The following is a 16,621-nucleotide window of genomic DNA, read 5'->3' as shown; positions in this document are numbered from 1 at the left end:
TGGCAACACCAATACATCATTGACACCTTGCTAGATAACATAGGGGATATCTCTCTGTTTTATCGATTTGCATATAAAACAAAAATAAACAATCCATAAAAGAATTGTACATTGAAATTCTAAGCAATTTAAGTCATGTTTTGACCTAGAAACTAAAGAAACAAAACTAAAAATTAGACTTCTCTTTGCATAAAAAATTATGCCTTAAACACCAAAAGGCAATCAACATTCTCTCATTTTGATCCTTCATAATGAGTAAAATTAAAACACCTTTTACCCAAATCTTAAACACAATCTTTCCATAATAATCTCCATATTCACTTCAAACTACAATAACCTTGTCCAAATGTCAGTAAGCTACCTTTTGTCGCCTATCATGAATCACCATATCAAGAAAAACTACCTTTGACTTTTCCTTGTGTGAATCACCATATCAACAAGATGAGATAAGTGTGCTGCAAACCGCTGTGGTCAACATAGGCTCGTAGGTCTTGAATTTCCTAGACCAACAACATGAGTTAGTCATGGGAACAGCTAGGCCCACCTAGCTGGTTTTGTTGGTACACCAGCATTCAAGGTCAATTTTGCCATTTTGTATTAATGCTTCAAACAGAAATTGAACTAGTGACTTTTACCTTATTAACACAACACTCTAATTAATTGATCTAATAGATCAATTATGTTATAGATTAATTAATGTCGTTATATATAATATTAAAATTTCTAATATATATTTAATACAGATGTAACTTTACCTAATAAATTTTGTCATAATTAATTTTTATCTAATAATTAATTTGTTTACATATATAAATTGTAAATAAAAATCATAGATTTAATAAAAAGGTACATATGTAAAAAAATACCAAACTTATTTAATTATGAATTGATATAATAAACATCTAAATACATCATTCAATTAAATATCATATTTGTTTAATTTTCAATCAGTGTAATAAACATTCACATACATCATTCAATTAAATATCAAATTTATTTAACTATTAATTAATGTAATAAACATCTAAATACAACATCCAATTAAATATTAATTTTTTTTAATTATCAAATTTTGTAAATAAAATAAGCTATAAAAAATTATAATTTTAAAAAAATTCAAAACATACGGATTGGCAATCCATATGGTTCATACAATAAAGTTTAGTAGTTTTTCATCGCCGGAGAAGAAAAAATGGGTATTAAAAAAATTTAAAATAAACAGATTGTTAATCCATATGTTTTTGAATTTTTTTTTAAATTATAATTTTTTATACATTATTTTATTTACAAAATTTGATAACTAAAAAAATTTTGATATTTAATTGGATGTTATATTTATGTTTATTATAGTAATTAATATTTAAATAAATTTGATATTTAATTAAATGATATATTTGGATGTTTATTACAGTGATTAAAAAATAAACAAATATGATATTTAATTGAATGATATATTTAGATGTTTATTGCAGCAATTAATAATTAAAAAAATTTGTTATTTCTTTTTACATATGTAAATTTTTATTAAATCTATGATTTTTATTTACAATTTATATATGTAAAAAAATTAATTATTAGATAAAATTTAATTATCACAAAATTTATTATGTAAATTTACATATGTATTAAATATATATTAGAAATTGTAGTATTATATATAGCGACATTAATTAATCTATAACATAATTGGACCATTAATTTTAAATTAATTCCAAAACTATATTTTTGAAATAAAAAATAAAAAAATCCTATGGGCCTCATACGGATTGGCAATTCATATTAGGACATACGAAAGGACAAAATCGACATTGCATTTTATGCTGGGTGTACCAGCAAAATTGCTGGGTGCGCCTAGCAGTTCCAGTCCGTCATTAGTAGGAATAGGCCCTAGAAGCGGAAATGGTATCACGAAATGGATGAGACAATTTTATCCACAAGGTAATGGGTTCATTTCTATGTTAGATAAAGGATTTGCTATTTTCACTCTTATTTAATAAGTTCACCTGCGACTTTTTTAAAATTTTTAAATTTCTTAAACTACCCTAATCATTTCCCCTCACCCACACCTTTCACGGATCTTTCTCCCACTCACTCACTCTGAATGCATTGAATTCACCTCTTCTTGAAAGCCTCAGAGATGTCATTGCCAAACTGCGACAAGTCATCGTCATCTTTGGGAACCAAGTAAGTTCATTTTTTTCTGTTTTAGATGCAATAGAAATATGTTTTTATTGTGTATGATATTTAACATAAACATGATTATGTTGCATTTCATATTTGATACACAACAAAAATATGTTTTTGTTGTATTTAAAATGTGAGGAAAACACATTTTTATTTTGTTTTGTTTAGAAAACTTTTATTTAGAGATTTAGGTTATGGTGATATTTAGTGTAGGAAAATATTAGTTTAATACACTATTTAGTTTTGGTCAGTATTTAGATTACTCCAATATTTAGTTTAGTACGATATTTAGATTATCAGTATATTTAGTTTAGATAAATATTTAGTATATCATTATGTTTTTCAATAAATTTTAGTCAAGTATATTAATTAAATACATTTGCATTTATGTGTTATATTACGTATAGAAATAGAGAACATGTAATAAGCAAGAGACATGTAGTATAAATGAAACATGCAATATGAATGGTCTCTTATTATAAAAAGGAACTTACTCGCAATGATACAAGGAATAAAAAGAGAAAAGGGAAGGAGAAATAAATTTGAGATTGTGCTTGACACTGGGTCACGTCATGTGAGGCCTTTGCCATGTACGATTATTCACCTCACATGGTGTGACTCCCTTGTGCATGAATCTAGAAATTAGAAGATGGATATAGGTGTGATTGGGTGTCATATTTTGCAAAGTTGTGAGTAGGAATAACAAATAGGTGTGATATGATCTAGGTATGCATGACCATGTATGTTTATGCACATGAAGAACGCATATAAAAATGTTCTTGAGGTCCGAATAACCCTCTCCACATAATCATGAGTAATGGGGCATTAGTACTTCAGACAAAACTAAAATTGCATTTTTTCATTTGCATTGATGAAATATTAGGGATTCATATTAATTACTCTTATTGTTACTATAATTTTTTTATCAACCAATGTTAGTTGTTATTTCTGGTTAAAATGCTAGTAAATTCAATCAAACATGTTAATTTTGAACATTTCATATACATCCCAATCATACTAGTTCTCATGACCTAGTGTTGTGATTCAAAAAAGATTTCAAAAACTAAAATAACAGAGATAAAAAATGACCTGCTTTTATATCAAACAACAAAAGTTTTTAATGTATCTTACTAGAAAGAGGTATGTTGTTGGAATACTTAATTTTCAGTCCAATCCTTTGAGGATTTCACACTCCATGTTGGTAAGTTGATCCTCCTCCATGTATCTGCTGTTGTGATACATCTCTTAGAAAGAATCTATCAACAATAAAAACTCATAAGGTTTCAAGTTAGTTTTATTCAATAAAGATACTAAAATATTAAAGAAATTATAGTGATTTCGATCTACATAGGATGGTATGTTTTGAGAGTACGGAAGCGGATAAAAAATGAGACTTTACAGAGTTTAATCATTCAGACAAGTAATCTTGTAAATGAATAAAATTTGATTTCTTTCAATTGAATTATTCTACTTTTCAAAATATTTTATATTATCAAGGATGCAGACTTATCTCGTTAAGCAAAAATCTGACCCTATTGGCTCTGTTTGACTTGGAAAAACCCTTGTTTGTCTAAACACACCCACATGAATCCATTTCCTTATCAAGACCTTGACGAGACTCCCATTATTGAACAAGCAAATAGTATTGTGCCACAAGCCATAGACCTTCAAAGGACGTGAATGATTGTTGGGAGACTATGGACATACTACTCTTGTTCTCAATGGATTATTTTTTACTTGAAGACCAGAAAAGCATTTTTAATCGAATTTAATATATCCCGACAAAATTGATACAAGAATTTTATGTCATTCTAACAATATCAGGTATAAAAAGATTATAAGTACCCCAAAAAAGTATATATAGCTATAATTACTGTTTTATTTTTCAATCTTTGATTAGAATAGATGAGGTAATAGCCTAAGAATAAAGTGAAAAGTTATGGTTAGGGATGACTTGTTCATAAATTTCCTTCCTACGCTTACTTCTGTTTTATTCAATTTCTTTTTCTTTTTCTTTTTCATTTGTTTTATTTATAATTTTAAGATAAAGATTTTGGAAAACACAGATCAATGGAAAAGATAAAAGCTCCTACCTACAACTATTAATAGTTTTTACAGGCTCACATCTTCTTCATACATATATACATACATTGCAAAAAGGAGCAGAACATGTACAGCCTTAAAGCTAAAGCCTAAAGGACTCTATACACGCATAACATCAAACTTATTGTAAAGAAATCATCTTTCAGACCTGAACCCCAATCCTCTGTGCTACCTGCATCAGTAAAATTTCAAGTCATTTCAAGCATGAATAGAGAGATACCTCATTAAGTTGGCATGAAAAACATAGCAGATATTAAAATCAAAATGAACCGGTTATAATACTGGTAAAAAGTTAAAAACAGCAGAAGATATATTCATACAAGGTTAAGGTTATCGTAAATTCATGATTACATTCAAGTTACAAACTGGAACCTGCCATAATGTTGACAATTACCTTTTATATTTCTTATTTTAGTTTACTACTTATATTTACAAGAGTACCAACAAGGCATAGCATAACAGGAGGTAAAAAGAAATGGTATCACCTTTCCCCTTTATGCTTTTGGGTAACTAGGAAGATCTCTATTGGGATTTAGGGATCTAAGGGGAAGGAGCAAACGGCACCCAAAAGCAAGCAACCCCTGAATCCTGGTTTTAAATACCAAGGGAGGTACCTTGTTTGGGATGATAATTTATTCTCCCCTAGTTATAATGACCTTATATTTTCACCAATAAAATTTCTGTACTTTAAAAAGAGATGAAGATTTTAGATACCTCCTTAAAGGAGTGAACATCGCTTCCCCAAAGCCAAGCATCACAGCCAGCATCCCTGGCACCCCATATATCATTTCTGCGGTCATCCCCAACATGAACAGCATCCTCAGGTTTTACATCCAATAATTCACATGCTTTGAGAAATATAGTTGGATTTGGTTTCTCCGCCGCAACCTAATTGAAAAAGTTTATAAATCAATTATGGTCAAGAAAAGGAAAATCATGTTAAGTACGGAACTTTTGATTAATGCATGACAAACTTAACCACTATGTCAATGCATGGATGCTCAAATGCATTCGAGATACAAGAACTTGACAATCTAAATAATTGTCAACACTCGAGGATCAAAGGATAATTGCTAATTCTTTAAAATTGATGAAGGCAACTATAATACATGCCATAAAAAATATGGTTTGTGCTAAAGCATTTGTTTTTACCAGTAAATTTTAGCCATCAAAATTTCCATTTGATTTTTCACCAAATTTACTCAACTTTGCCACATTACTTGATATTATCTCGTGTAAGTTTATTGTTTCAAATGTAAGTATGCTTTGTTCAATGGTCAAAAATCTCTGTAACAAGATTCTCAAGCCCAGAATCATGATGAGTTGCTTCCTAATCCAAAGCGATTGGGGAAGCTTACTTCTAGAACATGCTACAATATTAGCTTGAAAATGGGTCTATTTTTACTTCTGGAATGATAAATTTTAGAAATGACACTATATAAATAAAGATTTCTGCACTTTCAATATCATTGATTTGTTTTCTTTATCATAACATGTTCCTGCATGATGTGACTCAATGAGACAATAAATGATTCAGGTTTATTTCCACTATTTCCCTTCTAAAGATTTCTCACATTCATGATGCATCTCCATTGCGAATGGCATCAATACAATTGTATGCATCAATGGATGAGAGAGGAGGGAGGAGGGAGGAGAGAATAACCAGTAGTAACACAAACTGATCAAACAAAAAGCTAAGAGAAGAGCAATTAGCTTACCTCAGCTGACACTGCTACTGCATCAAACCAATTGTCACAATTTAATGCCCGCAGGAGAGGTCTTAATCTAGTGTCAAAGTTTGACACAACAGCTAATTTCACACCTGATTTTCTAAGAGCTCTGAATACTTCTTCTGCGCCAGGATCATTGAGGTGCCATGCCTATATGGATGATAGACAGCCAAAACTATCAAACACTACCCAAATTATAAAAAAAAATAAAAAAATACAGAGAGAGATAGTATATACATTTTAGAAAATGGTAATTATAAGTAATCTACCTTGTCTGTCGTATAATAGTTATAAAGTTCTTCAAAGTATTGAGGATCTGAGCAGCCAGTAGAATAACTAACTATGTATTGCCAAAAGGGCCTACCATCATTAACATATCTGCAATGTAAAAGAAAAAAAGGAATCTTAATTATACTAAATCTGACAAGCAGTATAGTGTCTCTACAGCTATGTGTAAGAGATTACTTTTTTTTATTTAGTCGCAATCAATATGAAGGCCAAGGTAAAACTCATCAATATATCTAAAATGGATAAGCCTTCTGCTGTTGTTTAATACAAACTCGTCTTGACCTAGAGGCTGGCAGCAAACTATTCAAGTATTCTTAAGAGACATATAACAAAGGATGTATATATGGAAACAGTAACTTTAAAGTTAAAAGACACATAAGCATGATTATTTAAAGCTGCATACAAACTGCATGATGTTTGTTGTGTTGCTCAACCAAATCATAATTCTACTCCCAGAACATAGGAGTTTGATAATATGGCTCATATGAATTGTGCTAAAAAAACTCTCACTAATTAAAATACTTACTCCATAGTTCTTTCGCCAAGTAGGTAACTGAGAAAGATCATTCACTACAAGCAATATGTATTTACTATTAGGAATGTAGCTATCAAAAATTGTTCTTGTCATTTCACTCAAAACCAATATAAAATCCCTTGCCAACATTTATGTGTGAATTACCAGTTCTTGTCTCCAAGACTTTCTAACTAACTAGACAAGAGCAACTCTTGCATATTACAAGTCCAACCATTAGGAACTCAAGATACATAAAAATATCAACATAAAAAGATAACAAAGTCCTAGCTGAAGTTATTTTAATGTAATGCTGTCTTGAGTTTTTAGTAATTACTATTAGCGTCTGCAATAGTACAATTACTCATTAGACATATGATGGAGTAGTCAGCGATAGGTTTGAAGAAATGAACCACTTATTCACACAACGGACCCCATAAAGAAAATCTAGTTCACTAGGCAAAACCAGCTGATACGAAATCTCTAACTACTCTTCTTTTTCTTCTTCATTTTTTAAGATAGACATACAAAAAGATCCAAACTAGGAAATTTCCAATCCCATGAAAGTCATTCATGATAATTAATAAACGCCTACACAAAAGCAACATCCAATATTAATATCAATATCAACATCAATAAATAAACAAACCAAGAAACTCATAACCATATATGAAAATCCAAATTTAAAATAACAATCAATATTTTAAAAACAGTATGTGACCGTAATTTTAGCCACAACGGTAAGGTTTTTCAAGTGTTTGCAACCACAACAAGTCAACAATTGTAGTCGCATCGACTGCATTTTTCCACTATTTTGGTAATATCAATAAGCATGACAAAACCGCCTCCGCAACTAATATTTAAAACCTTGATAATAGTAATACTAACTAATATTTTTTTGAGTAACTAAATTATTATTACAAAATATCTACTGATTTTATAAATAACTAATCTCTCCAATCTGTCTAACCATTTTTAATAAGATTTATCCTCTCAATCATTTTTGTTTACCCGTAAGGCTCGAATCAAAAACATTGTTTAAAAGATTCGAGTCCAATTCGGCTGATTACCATAAAATCAAGAATCTTACGTATATATTGAATAATAAGATAAAACTATTTTAGAATGCAGTAATTTTTCTAATAATAATAAAAAAACTAAAATTAATGATTATAATCCGACAAAGATTAAAGACTGCTTCTGGCATAAACATATTCGTACAATACATGTTCTGCAAAAAAAATTTAAGCAAAAGCAAAAACAAACCTGAGACGAGATTTTCCCCAAGGCTGACCATACGCTCTTCTATATCTGAACAGTATCTCATCTTCCGAATACTCCACTCCATACTTCTCTCCAATCTTTCTATATATCTACCAAAAAAAAAAGCAAAAAACAAAAAACGTAAACGACGCCGTTTTTAAACAGAATTAGTTTCAGTTTCACGTGGCGCGCACATCGAAGCACGCACCTGAGCCATGGGCTGCGAGGGGAGAACGAGCGTGCCAACGGCGTCGACGAGGAGCGCCTTGTGCGTGATCTGTCCGTACAGGGAGCGGCGGTAATCGGCGTAGTCCTTCACCTCCGTGGTCTCCGGCTCCGCCACCACCGCGGAGGCGGAGGAGTACGCCGGCCACCGCAAGCGGCGGAGCGCGACCGCTGGCCTTGAGTTGGAACCGAGAATCCTGGCAGCGATTGTAGCCATGTTGGCTCTCTTCACATTGGAAACCGAGAGGCTCGTTTGATGTGTTGTGTTGTTCTCTCAGTGGTGAAATGGTGATGCAGAAGAGAATAGAGAATAGAGAAAGGGTCCTTAGTATGTGGAAAATACAAAACAGGGAAGTAGGAACCAAAGGAAGTGTGATTTTGACTTTGTTGCCGAAAATGCCCCCGGGACTTGACTCTGCTTTTATTAATTTTTTTTATTAAAAAAAAAGTTTAGATGAATTGAATTTAAAATTTATCAAAATTAAAGCATATCTTAAAATTTATTAAATATTTAGAAAAGTATAAGTATCTATGGCTCCCAGTCACCAACAAATTCAAACATGCATTCATTCTTGTGGAGAAACTTTGTTCGTCTTGGCTCTTATTCATAATTCTAGTTTTTGGAAGCTGCTTAATTAGCATTTACCGATTCGTTTTCATCTTCTTGGAACTGGTCAATGGGGGCGTTGGCATTCAATGCTTATAAATTCATATTTCTCCGTTTTTTAATTGTTGTATTTTTATTTTATTTATCTCTATTTATAAAATTTAAGGTCGCATTAATTATTTTTTATAAATTATATTTATATTTGTCTCTTAGGGTTGGTTTGATAGAGTAAAATAGAAAAATAAGAAAAAAAATATTTGAATTAAAATAGAGGAGAGAAAGTATGAGACTCTTGATCACTTATATTTTTTAAAATCTTCCTTCATTTCCTCTCTTTTATTCACCATCCAAACAAAGGCTTAATCTTTAATTAATTTATATATGTATTTATTATGGAGTTGGAAAAATTACATGAACTGCTTTATTAAAATCAATAAAACTTATTGCATTTTTTATTTCCATCTAACAAAAACAGATAAAAAAAGAACAAAGGTAGTAATGAACTATTGGGTCAATTTTTAAAAGATTGTAAATGAATAGCATATGGAGTCTATAAAAGAATTTTTTTAAAAAAGATTATAGCTAAATTTTATAATTAGCATTTTCAGTTTTAACACTTATCAAGCGTTGATCGAATGATACGATATTGGAGATTTAACCAAGGTATTTTGCGAACTTTTTCGCTGATTTTACATTTATTTTAGCTGAATCAATTGAACTTATTATGCAACTAAAAATTTTGGGTACGATCCCGATGCCTGATAAAAATCAGCAAAAGCACATGAAGGTGTGTATCTAATCATGCGGTTCATTTATCGGACATGTTACATATTTGGATTCAAGTTTGAAAATGTAAGTCTAAATTTAAAGTGTATTATAAATTTAAGTTTGATAAAAATAAGTTTATTACAATGTAATTTGTGTAATATTTTTTTAAGCAATGTTTAGATATTTTTATTCAAAAGTATGTTCGTAAAATAAAATTGCTTTAGATAATATCAACAAAAGTAAAAGTATTTTTACTTCAAGTTTCTATTGTATGTATATAGAAGTCAAAAGTACTTTTATTAATACAAGATAGAATACCTTCAATGGTTAATTTTATGAAGAGAATACCTTCAAAGTTAATCTTACGAAGAGGGACATTTTGGATGTTAAGAATGGTATTTCTGTTGGTTGTAACGAATGTCTTGAGACAACACAACATCTGTTGTATGATTGTGTCTGGTTTTCTCAAGTTATGAATGCTCTATTTCCATTCGCTACTTTTTATTTCACAGACAACTTTTCCTAAAATTACAAAAACACAACCTAGCTAATATAGTAAAAAGTCTCAAAGAAAATAAAGTAAGCAAATGATGATGAATTGTAGATAAATATTATTAATTAAGTAATGAAAAAACCTAAGGTTTAAAGGAATATAAAATTCAGAGTATGCAGCCAAGAATTATATTTAGATTTTATTATTGAGCTCATGTGGGGGGATTTATTTTTAATAATAAAAAGTATTTAAAAACATGTTGATGGAGACCTCCAACACAGCAATTAATATTGGCAGGAAGCAGTGCCACCACGGAACTAATTCAACAATAACAGAAATATAACTTGAGAGAGAACACACACATGAAGTCCAAACATCGTTATCAAATCCTTGTCACCAGAATTCTGTCCCATCAAATTCATCGAAATGCATGCATGTGGGACCCACTCCCCCATGGCATCCTCAAATGCCTCACTTGCCAAAAACCCCTTCGGCATTTTGTGATCAAATTCTAGCCCCCAGAGACATGTTACAGCGTGAGGGTCTCTTTCTGGGACACGTTACATGCATGTTTCTTATTTTTCTTTAATGAATAATTAATTCAAGCCTTGATTTTGTTCTCTGTCACCTAGAAACTTATTGAAGGTTGTTTTGGTTTAGGGTTATTCACCCACTCTCTGCTTCGTTTCATTGTTTATTGCAATGATTGGTTGTGGAGTAAGAGCAACGCTTCATGTGGACAAGAGTGGGAGATTTTTAGAATGAGTGCTGGAATTTATGCAATATATCATAGACAATAATGTAACAAGAGTACTGTTGTGCGGAATGGGATGTTTGATTGTATCAAAGCTAGCTTTCATTAATTTGTAAAAAAGCCTTAATTTGTATAATTTTTATTGGCTGTTCATTCGATTTTTTTATATATATAAAAAAAAAAGAATTCGGATCAAAATCATTTTTAGACCTTTTATTAAGTTTTTAACAATTGAGGTGCTTTTTCAGCATATTCCCTCTTGTATCTTCCAAATTATTATCAATGAAATATCTTAAAAAAAACCTAAAGTACTGACTGAAGTTAAATTCGGATCCCTTTAGCTTGTTGGGAGTTTTAGCCTATGGGTGTAATTTTTTTTCAATTTTTATATAGGATCGTTTTCAAATTATTTTCAAAAACAAAAAGTTAGAAGTCGTAATATTTATTACGATTTTTTAAAACTAAACTCATAAAAATTTTATAATTTTAGTTTTTTTTATTTATAACTTCAAAATAGTAAATATTTTTTTTAAGACTTTAAAGTTATATTTTTTATTTTTATTTTACAACTTTGAAGTCGTAATCTTTTTTTACGTGTTTTATAGACTTTATCAATTACATGTATTTTATTTTCTTTTGCTCTCAATTTTTTTAAAACAATTGTAAATAATTTTACTTATTTAATTATTAAATAAATATTATTAATTTTACTTACTATTAATTTTATTTAATATCTTGTATATTTTTTATGATTTTATTTAATATGTTATCGTAAAAATAGAAAAATTTATGACTTGAAGTCCTCAATAAAAAAAATTAAATTAAGTCGTAAAAAAATTTATGACTTCAATTAAAAAAACTAATAATAACAAGTCGAAACAAATATTATAATGTCTAACTGAGACGTCATAACACCTATTACGACCTATTCCATCTTTTAAAATAATTTGAAAACGACCCATATAAAAAAATATAAAAAAAAATAAAAAATTACACTCATATGGTAAAACTCCAAAGCTTGTTGGTGGTACTAGAAAAATTAGTGAGTAAAAGACATTTTTCTCCCCGATAGTTAAATAGGTGTGTGACATTAGTTTTTAAAATTAAAAAAAAATATATCCAAAAGATGAGAGTGTAATTCATCAATTATATTAGTTTAACTGTGTATTTAACTTGGGAGCTAAATAATAATAATATATATTTAGGAACCAAAATATTATGTGATTAGGGACTTTTTTGGAAAAAATTACACAATATTTGAAAAGAAAAATAGTTTTAGGAATTCATGTGATAATGTTTAATACTTTTAGAGATAAAAAAGATTATTTACTGAAAATTATTACATGGCTGGAAATTGTCATGATTCCCATTAATTCTTACATACCATTTAGTTAAGTGTCAAAAAAATCTTAAAAATTAAAATACTTGACTATTTGGAACCATGAAAACGCAGTGGTCCAAGACAAGAGTATCAAATAATTTCTTGTGGTACTGAATGCAAAAGTGAAAGACAAGTGGTTCATATTAGTCGGATAAAGAGAGTAAGCAATACACAGTTTGCAGGCGTGGAATTGTGTGGTGACTGGTGATATTGTTTTCGTCCACAAGATTTGAAAATTGGTGGGCCCATTGAGGTAAACCCTAGACCTGCCACAGAAAAGATGGCCCAACCCAAGTAATCTAAATCTGGATTTGCTCACTGAACTGTTTTTTTGGCGGAATCAAATTCAATTCTCAAACACAAATATGGTTCGGAGCTCCCTTTCATATCATTTGACATTTGGTCATTCGTACTTTAACTGTGTGTTTTATTTTTAGTTTTAAACAATGTCTTTTTATTTGAAATGATTGAAAAGAAGGTGGGGGAAAGAAAGAGGGGAGGGAAAAATCTCCTTTGGTTTACAAGTAATTGAATGTTTAATTTTGAAAAGAATGTGAAAAGAAAGAAAAAATAAGTAAAAACTAAGATAATTTTGTAGGTTTTTTGGCTGTATAAAAAGTAGAAAGATATCCGTTAGGATTGGCTAGTGGTGGGAGATTTGGATATTGCACACGAAGTTTTAAGTTCAATCTTTATGTAGTCATTATACATTAAAAAAAAAGTGGAAAGAAAAAATATATATAGTGTAATATTAAATGAAGCTATAAATGATAAATTTTATTAAAGTATTGAAGAAGATGATGATAATAATGATAATAATAATAATAATAATAATTTCAAATGCTATTTCAAAGAGTGATTAAAAACTGTTATGGGTATCACTAATCGCATGAATCAATTGATATAAGATTGTTCCAGCTTAATCAAAGGTTTTGAGTTCAAGTTCTAAGTATGCATTTGCGTTAAATACTTAGAGAAAAACCTTTATTACTCATAGTAATTCTATCCATCTTGACCAAAATTATCTTCGGTATAGGATACCTATGATCTAGAGAAAAAAATTGTTATTAATTAGTAAGATAAATTTGAAATTTACTAAACAAGTTTGTAATTTACTAAGCAAATTTAGTTAGTAATTGGGTAAGGTTGTGTTTGATCAATTGCATCTTTAGTAAGTATACTACAAGCAAACACGTTTATTAAAATTTATAGATTAGTTTAAAAAATTTCTCACACACAACCTAAAAGATGTAATCAATCAAGCGCAATCTTAGCTAGTAGTATACTAACTAAATTTGCTTGTAAGTTGTAAGTGAGTTTGAGTATGACTTGAGTAAAATAATTGGAGATTTTTATGAGGACAACATTGGATAATGTAATATCCAATTCATCTTATCCCTACACCTACTAACTATATAAAAAATAATTAAATAAGTTGATTTTCTTATATTTTATAATTTTATGAGATTTGAAATATTTTGTTTAACTTTTCTCATATTAAACAACTAAAAAATCATCTCACTTTCTCTTCCTTTTTCTCTTCCTTTCATTCTTTTCACTCTTGGTCCTTTCATTGAGTGAAACTTCAATATTTGCTTCAACTATAGCTCTTTGATTCTTAGTTTCGTCTCACAATGCATATTTTTCTTTAGGCTTAAATATGTTGAAGATTCTTGAAATATATCTGAATTTTGCAACAGATCCTTGAAAATATTTTATTTCTCATTGGGTCCCTAAAACTTCAAAAGTTTTGTAGGAGATTTTTGTCGTTAGTCTCCGTCCAAAATATGATGACATGTCTATTAGTTGGGCACGTCAGTGATACACGTATGAAGTCATGTCAAACGTCCAAACACATGAACTACACGTCGATGTCCAAACGGGTGTGAAATACACCGTTGACACCATCATTGGCTTCCTCACCTCCCCCCCCCCCCCTTTCCACGACTCCACTGGCACTCTCTTCCCTCCCCACCTCCTCCCCCTTCCTCGATGAGTTCTCCGCTCGCCCCTCCTCCATGTACGAATTCTTTGTCGCCTCCTCCCTCTCCTTTCTCTCCCAATTTTGTTCCCAAATCCAAAACCCAAACTCAATTTCCACTAACCCTTTCTTTTCCCTCCTTGCACCAATCCATCACCCAAACAACTTTCACCCGATGCACCACTAGAACTTTGTGCAGCCAAGACCCAAACACCACTACCACCCAGATCTACCATGCCAGACTACCATCAATGTTGCCCCACTCACCCTCACGTTACCCATACGACCTTCACCAAACCACCACACGACCCAAACCATCGTGCGACCTTCATCTCTGTCTTTTTGCAGCGGCTTCCATCGCTGACTCGGATGCCACCGCTAAGTCCTTGAACACTTCAATGGAGTGCTGCCACTGATGCTAGGTGAACCCATGGTTAGAGGTGTAGGATTGGGCTCCAAAGATGCATGTTCAAATTTGGATTGGGTGCGATTTAACATGTGAGAATTACATGCAGAAATCCTATTGGTGGTGGTGATGTTGGATTTTGGATTTGAATTGTGTAGAGTTTGGGTTTTAAGCTCTTGTGGTTGAGTGGTTGGGATTGACTTTCACAAAGGAGGGGTTAGCTTGGACGAAGGTGGTATTTTGGGTTTTGGGATTGCCGGAGAAGGAGGAAGAACGAGGAAAGAAGAGAAGAGGGGAAGAAGGAAAAAGAAAAATGGGTGCAGACAATTTTTATTTAAATTAAATATAAAAGTAAAAAAAATCAAGTTTCACGTCATATCATTGATACCTTTGATGTGACTTTGCATATGTATTAGTGACGTGTCCAACTAACGAACACATTATTACGTTTTGGACATAAACTAACGATAGGGATCTCCCACAAAACTTTTGAAGTTTCAAGGATCCAATGAAAAAAAAAAAAAATTAAGAATCAGTTGCGAAGTTTGAATATTTCAGGAATGTCCAACATATTTGAGCCAATATCTAGTTTTAGTGTATTGTTGTTTTGTTTAGACTTGTGTTAGCCCAATCATTTGTTATCCTTATAGCTTTTTGAAACCACTCTTAAGGAAAAAATGGGTCTGATGTTATGCATGAATAAGCCACGTCTAATTCTTATATATTTCTCGACACAAAAATATCCGACATAAGAGAGACTATGTTATTTCAAATTTCAATACAAGGCATGTATAGGATTAACCAAATGTTTATGAAAATTTTCATTGAATTCATATATGAGAGAATAATTTATTTAACCAAAAAATTTATATTTGATTTTTACCGTTAATAAAAAAAATGTTATGTCAACAACAATCACATATCATAAATAAAATTAATTTCTAACATTATGAATTGAGGGAGACTCATAAATTCTGACCTAGGACCAAAAAATAAGTATTTATAAATCAAGAGCAAATACAAAATGATAATCAAACTGTATTTTTAAGAGAATCTATGAGAGTTTGAGTTCGGATTACTACTTATAATTAAGGAGAGCCTAAACTCTTCGAAAATATTATTCTCACCCAAAAAGGTGTGAGGATATCCTAAAAAAACTGCTTACAATTGTAGATTTTTTATTTTGAAAATTATTGATATATAACAATAGTTAATTATAATCTATTCACGCTAATTTACTCAAACGTTCACTAATTCGCTTATCTGGTCCTATCAAATCATCCATGCCAGAGCTAATAATTTCAGAATTAAATTGATTCATGTCCTTACTCTTGAAAAGAACTAGAAATTGATAGAACTAAATATTCAATCTAAGATGTAATTAACCAGTACTTTCTAGTTTCTTCACATCACATCCTTACGGGCCACTAAGTCTATTGATTTGGGCACAGAAGCCGCGAGTTAAACCCTTTATGTCCACTCATTTTCCTTTAGTATTTATCATATCACTTATTTGATTCACTGGTATCTATTCAATTAGAGTGTTTTTTTTATATATGTAAGAATAAAAACGGTATAAAAAATTTATAATAACTCATGTATTTTTATTTAATTAATTAAGTTAAAACTTTTTAGTAATTGAAATGTACTTATTCAAGAATAGCTTAATTATTCATTAACTCGTGTTAAATTTTTTTAGGAAAATATCTATAATCAAATATAAGAGAAAATGATTATTTTTTCTATTTTAAATGCATTATCTCTTTTAATTCATGGCTAATAATGCAAAAAATATTCGTTAATTATCATTCATTTGTTAACCTTCAAAAGAAAATAAATTTTCATTCATTCCAAAAATCTAATCCATTTGTTTGACTTTTCTTTTCTTTTAAAATAAAAAGTTCACATCTTTTCTTGATCTTTACTA

General features: G+C 30.4%; 1 protein-coding gene across 1 annotated transcript; it reads right to left on the bottom strand.

The window, feature by feature from the left end:
- Positions 1-4,251: 4,251 nt before the first annotated feature.
- On the bottom strand, positions 4,252-8,692 carry LOC114406659 (haloacid dehalogenase-like hydrolase domain-containing protein 3). Its single transcript, XM_028369425.1, has 6 exons — positions 8,288-8,692; positions 8,083-8,189; positions 6,287-6,395; positions 6,006-6,167; positions 5,002-5,175; positions 4,252-4,459 (listed from the first exon to the last, which is right to left on the bottom strand). Exons 1-6 carry the CDS (start codon positions 8,519-8,521, stop codon positions 4,430-4,432), a joined length of 816 nt encoding a protein of 271 aa, XP_028225226.1. The 5' UTR covers positions 8,522-8,692; the 3' UTR covers positions 4,252-4,429.
- Positions 8,693-16,621: the final 7,929 nt, after the last annotated feature.

The sequence above is a fragment of the Glycine soja genome, chromosome 3 (genome assembly GCF_004193775.1).
Source record: "Glycine soja cultivar W05 chromosome 3, ASM419377v2, whole genome shotgun sequence".
Taxonomy (NCBI): Eukaryota; Viridiplantae; Streptophyta; class Magnoliopsida; order Fabales; family Fabaceae; genus Glycine; species Glycine soja.
This window is presented reverse-complemented; position numbering and strand designations above follow the sequence as displayed.

What these genes read in the sequence shown, in the direction of transcription:
- LOC114406659 (XM_028369425.1), bottom strand. Translation starts at nt 8,521, where the DNA reads ATGGCTACAATCGCTGCCAGGATTCTCGGTTCCAACTCAAGGCCAGCG. An exon ending in CCTCGCAGCCCATGGCTCAG is followed by an intron (nt 8,190 to 8,287) that starts GTGCGTGCTTCG and finishes TTTTTTTGGTAG; the next exon opens with ATATATAGAAAGATTGGAGA. An exon ending in ACTATTATACGACAGACAAG is followed by an intron (nt 6,168 to 6,286) that starts GTAGATTACTTA and finishes TCATCCATATAG; the next exon opens with GCATGGCACCTCAATGATCC.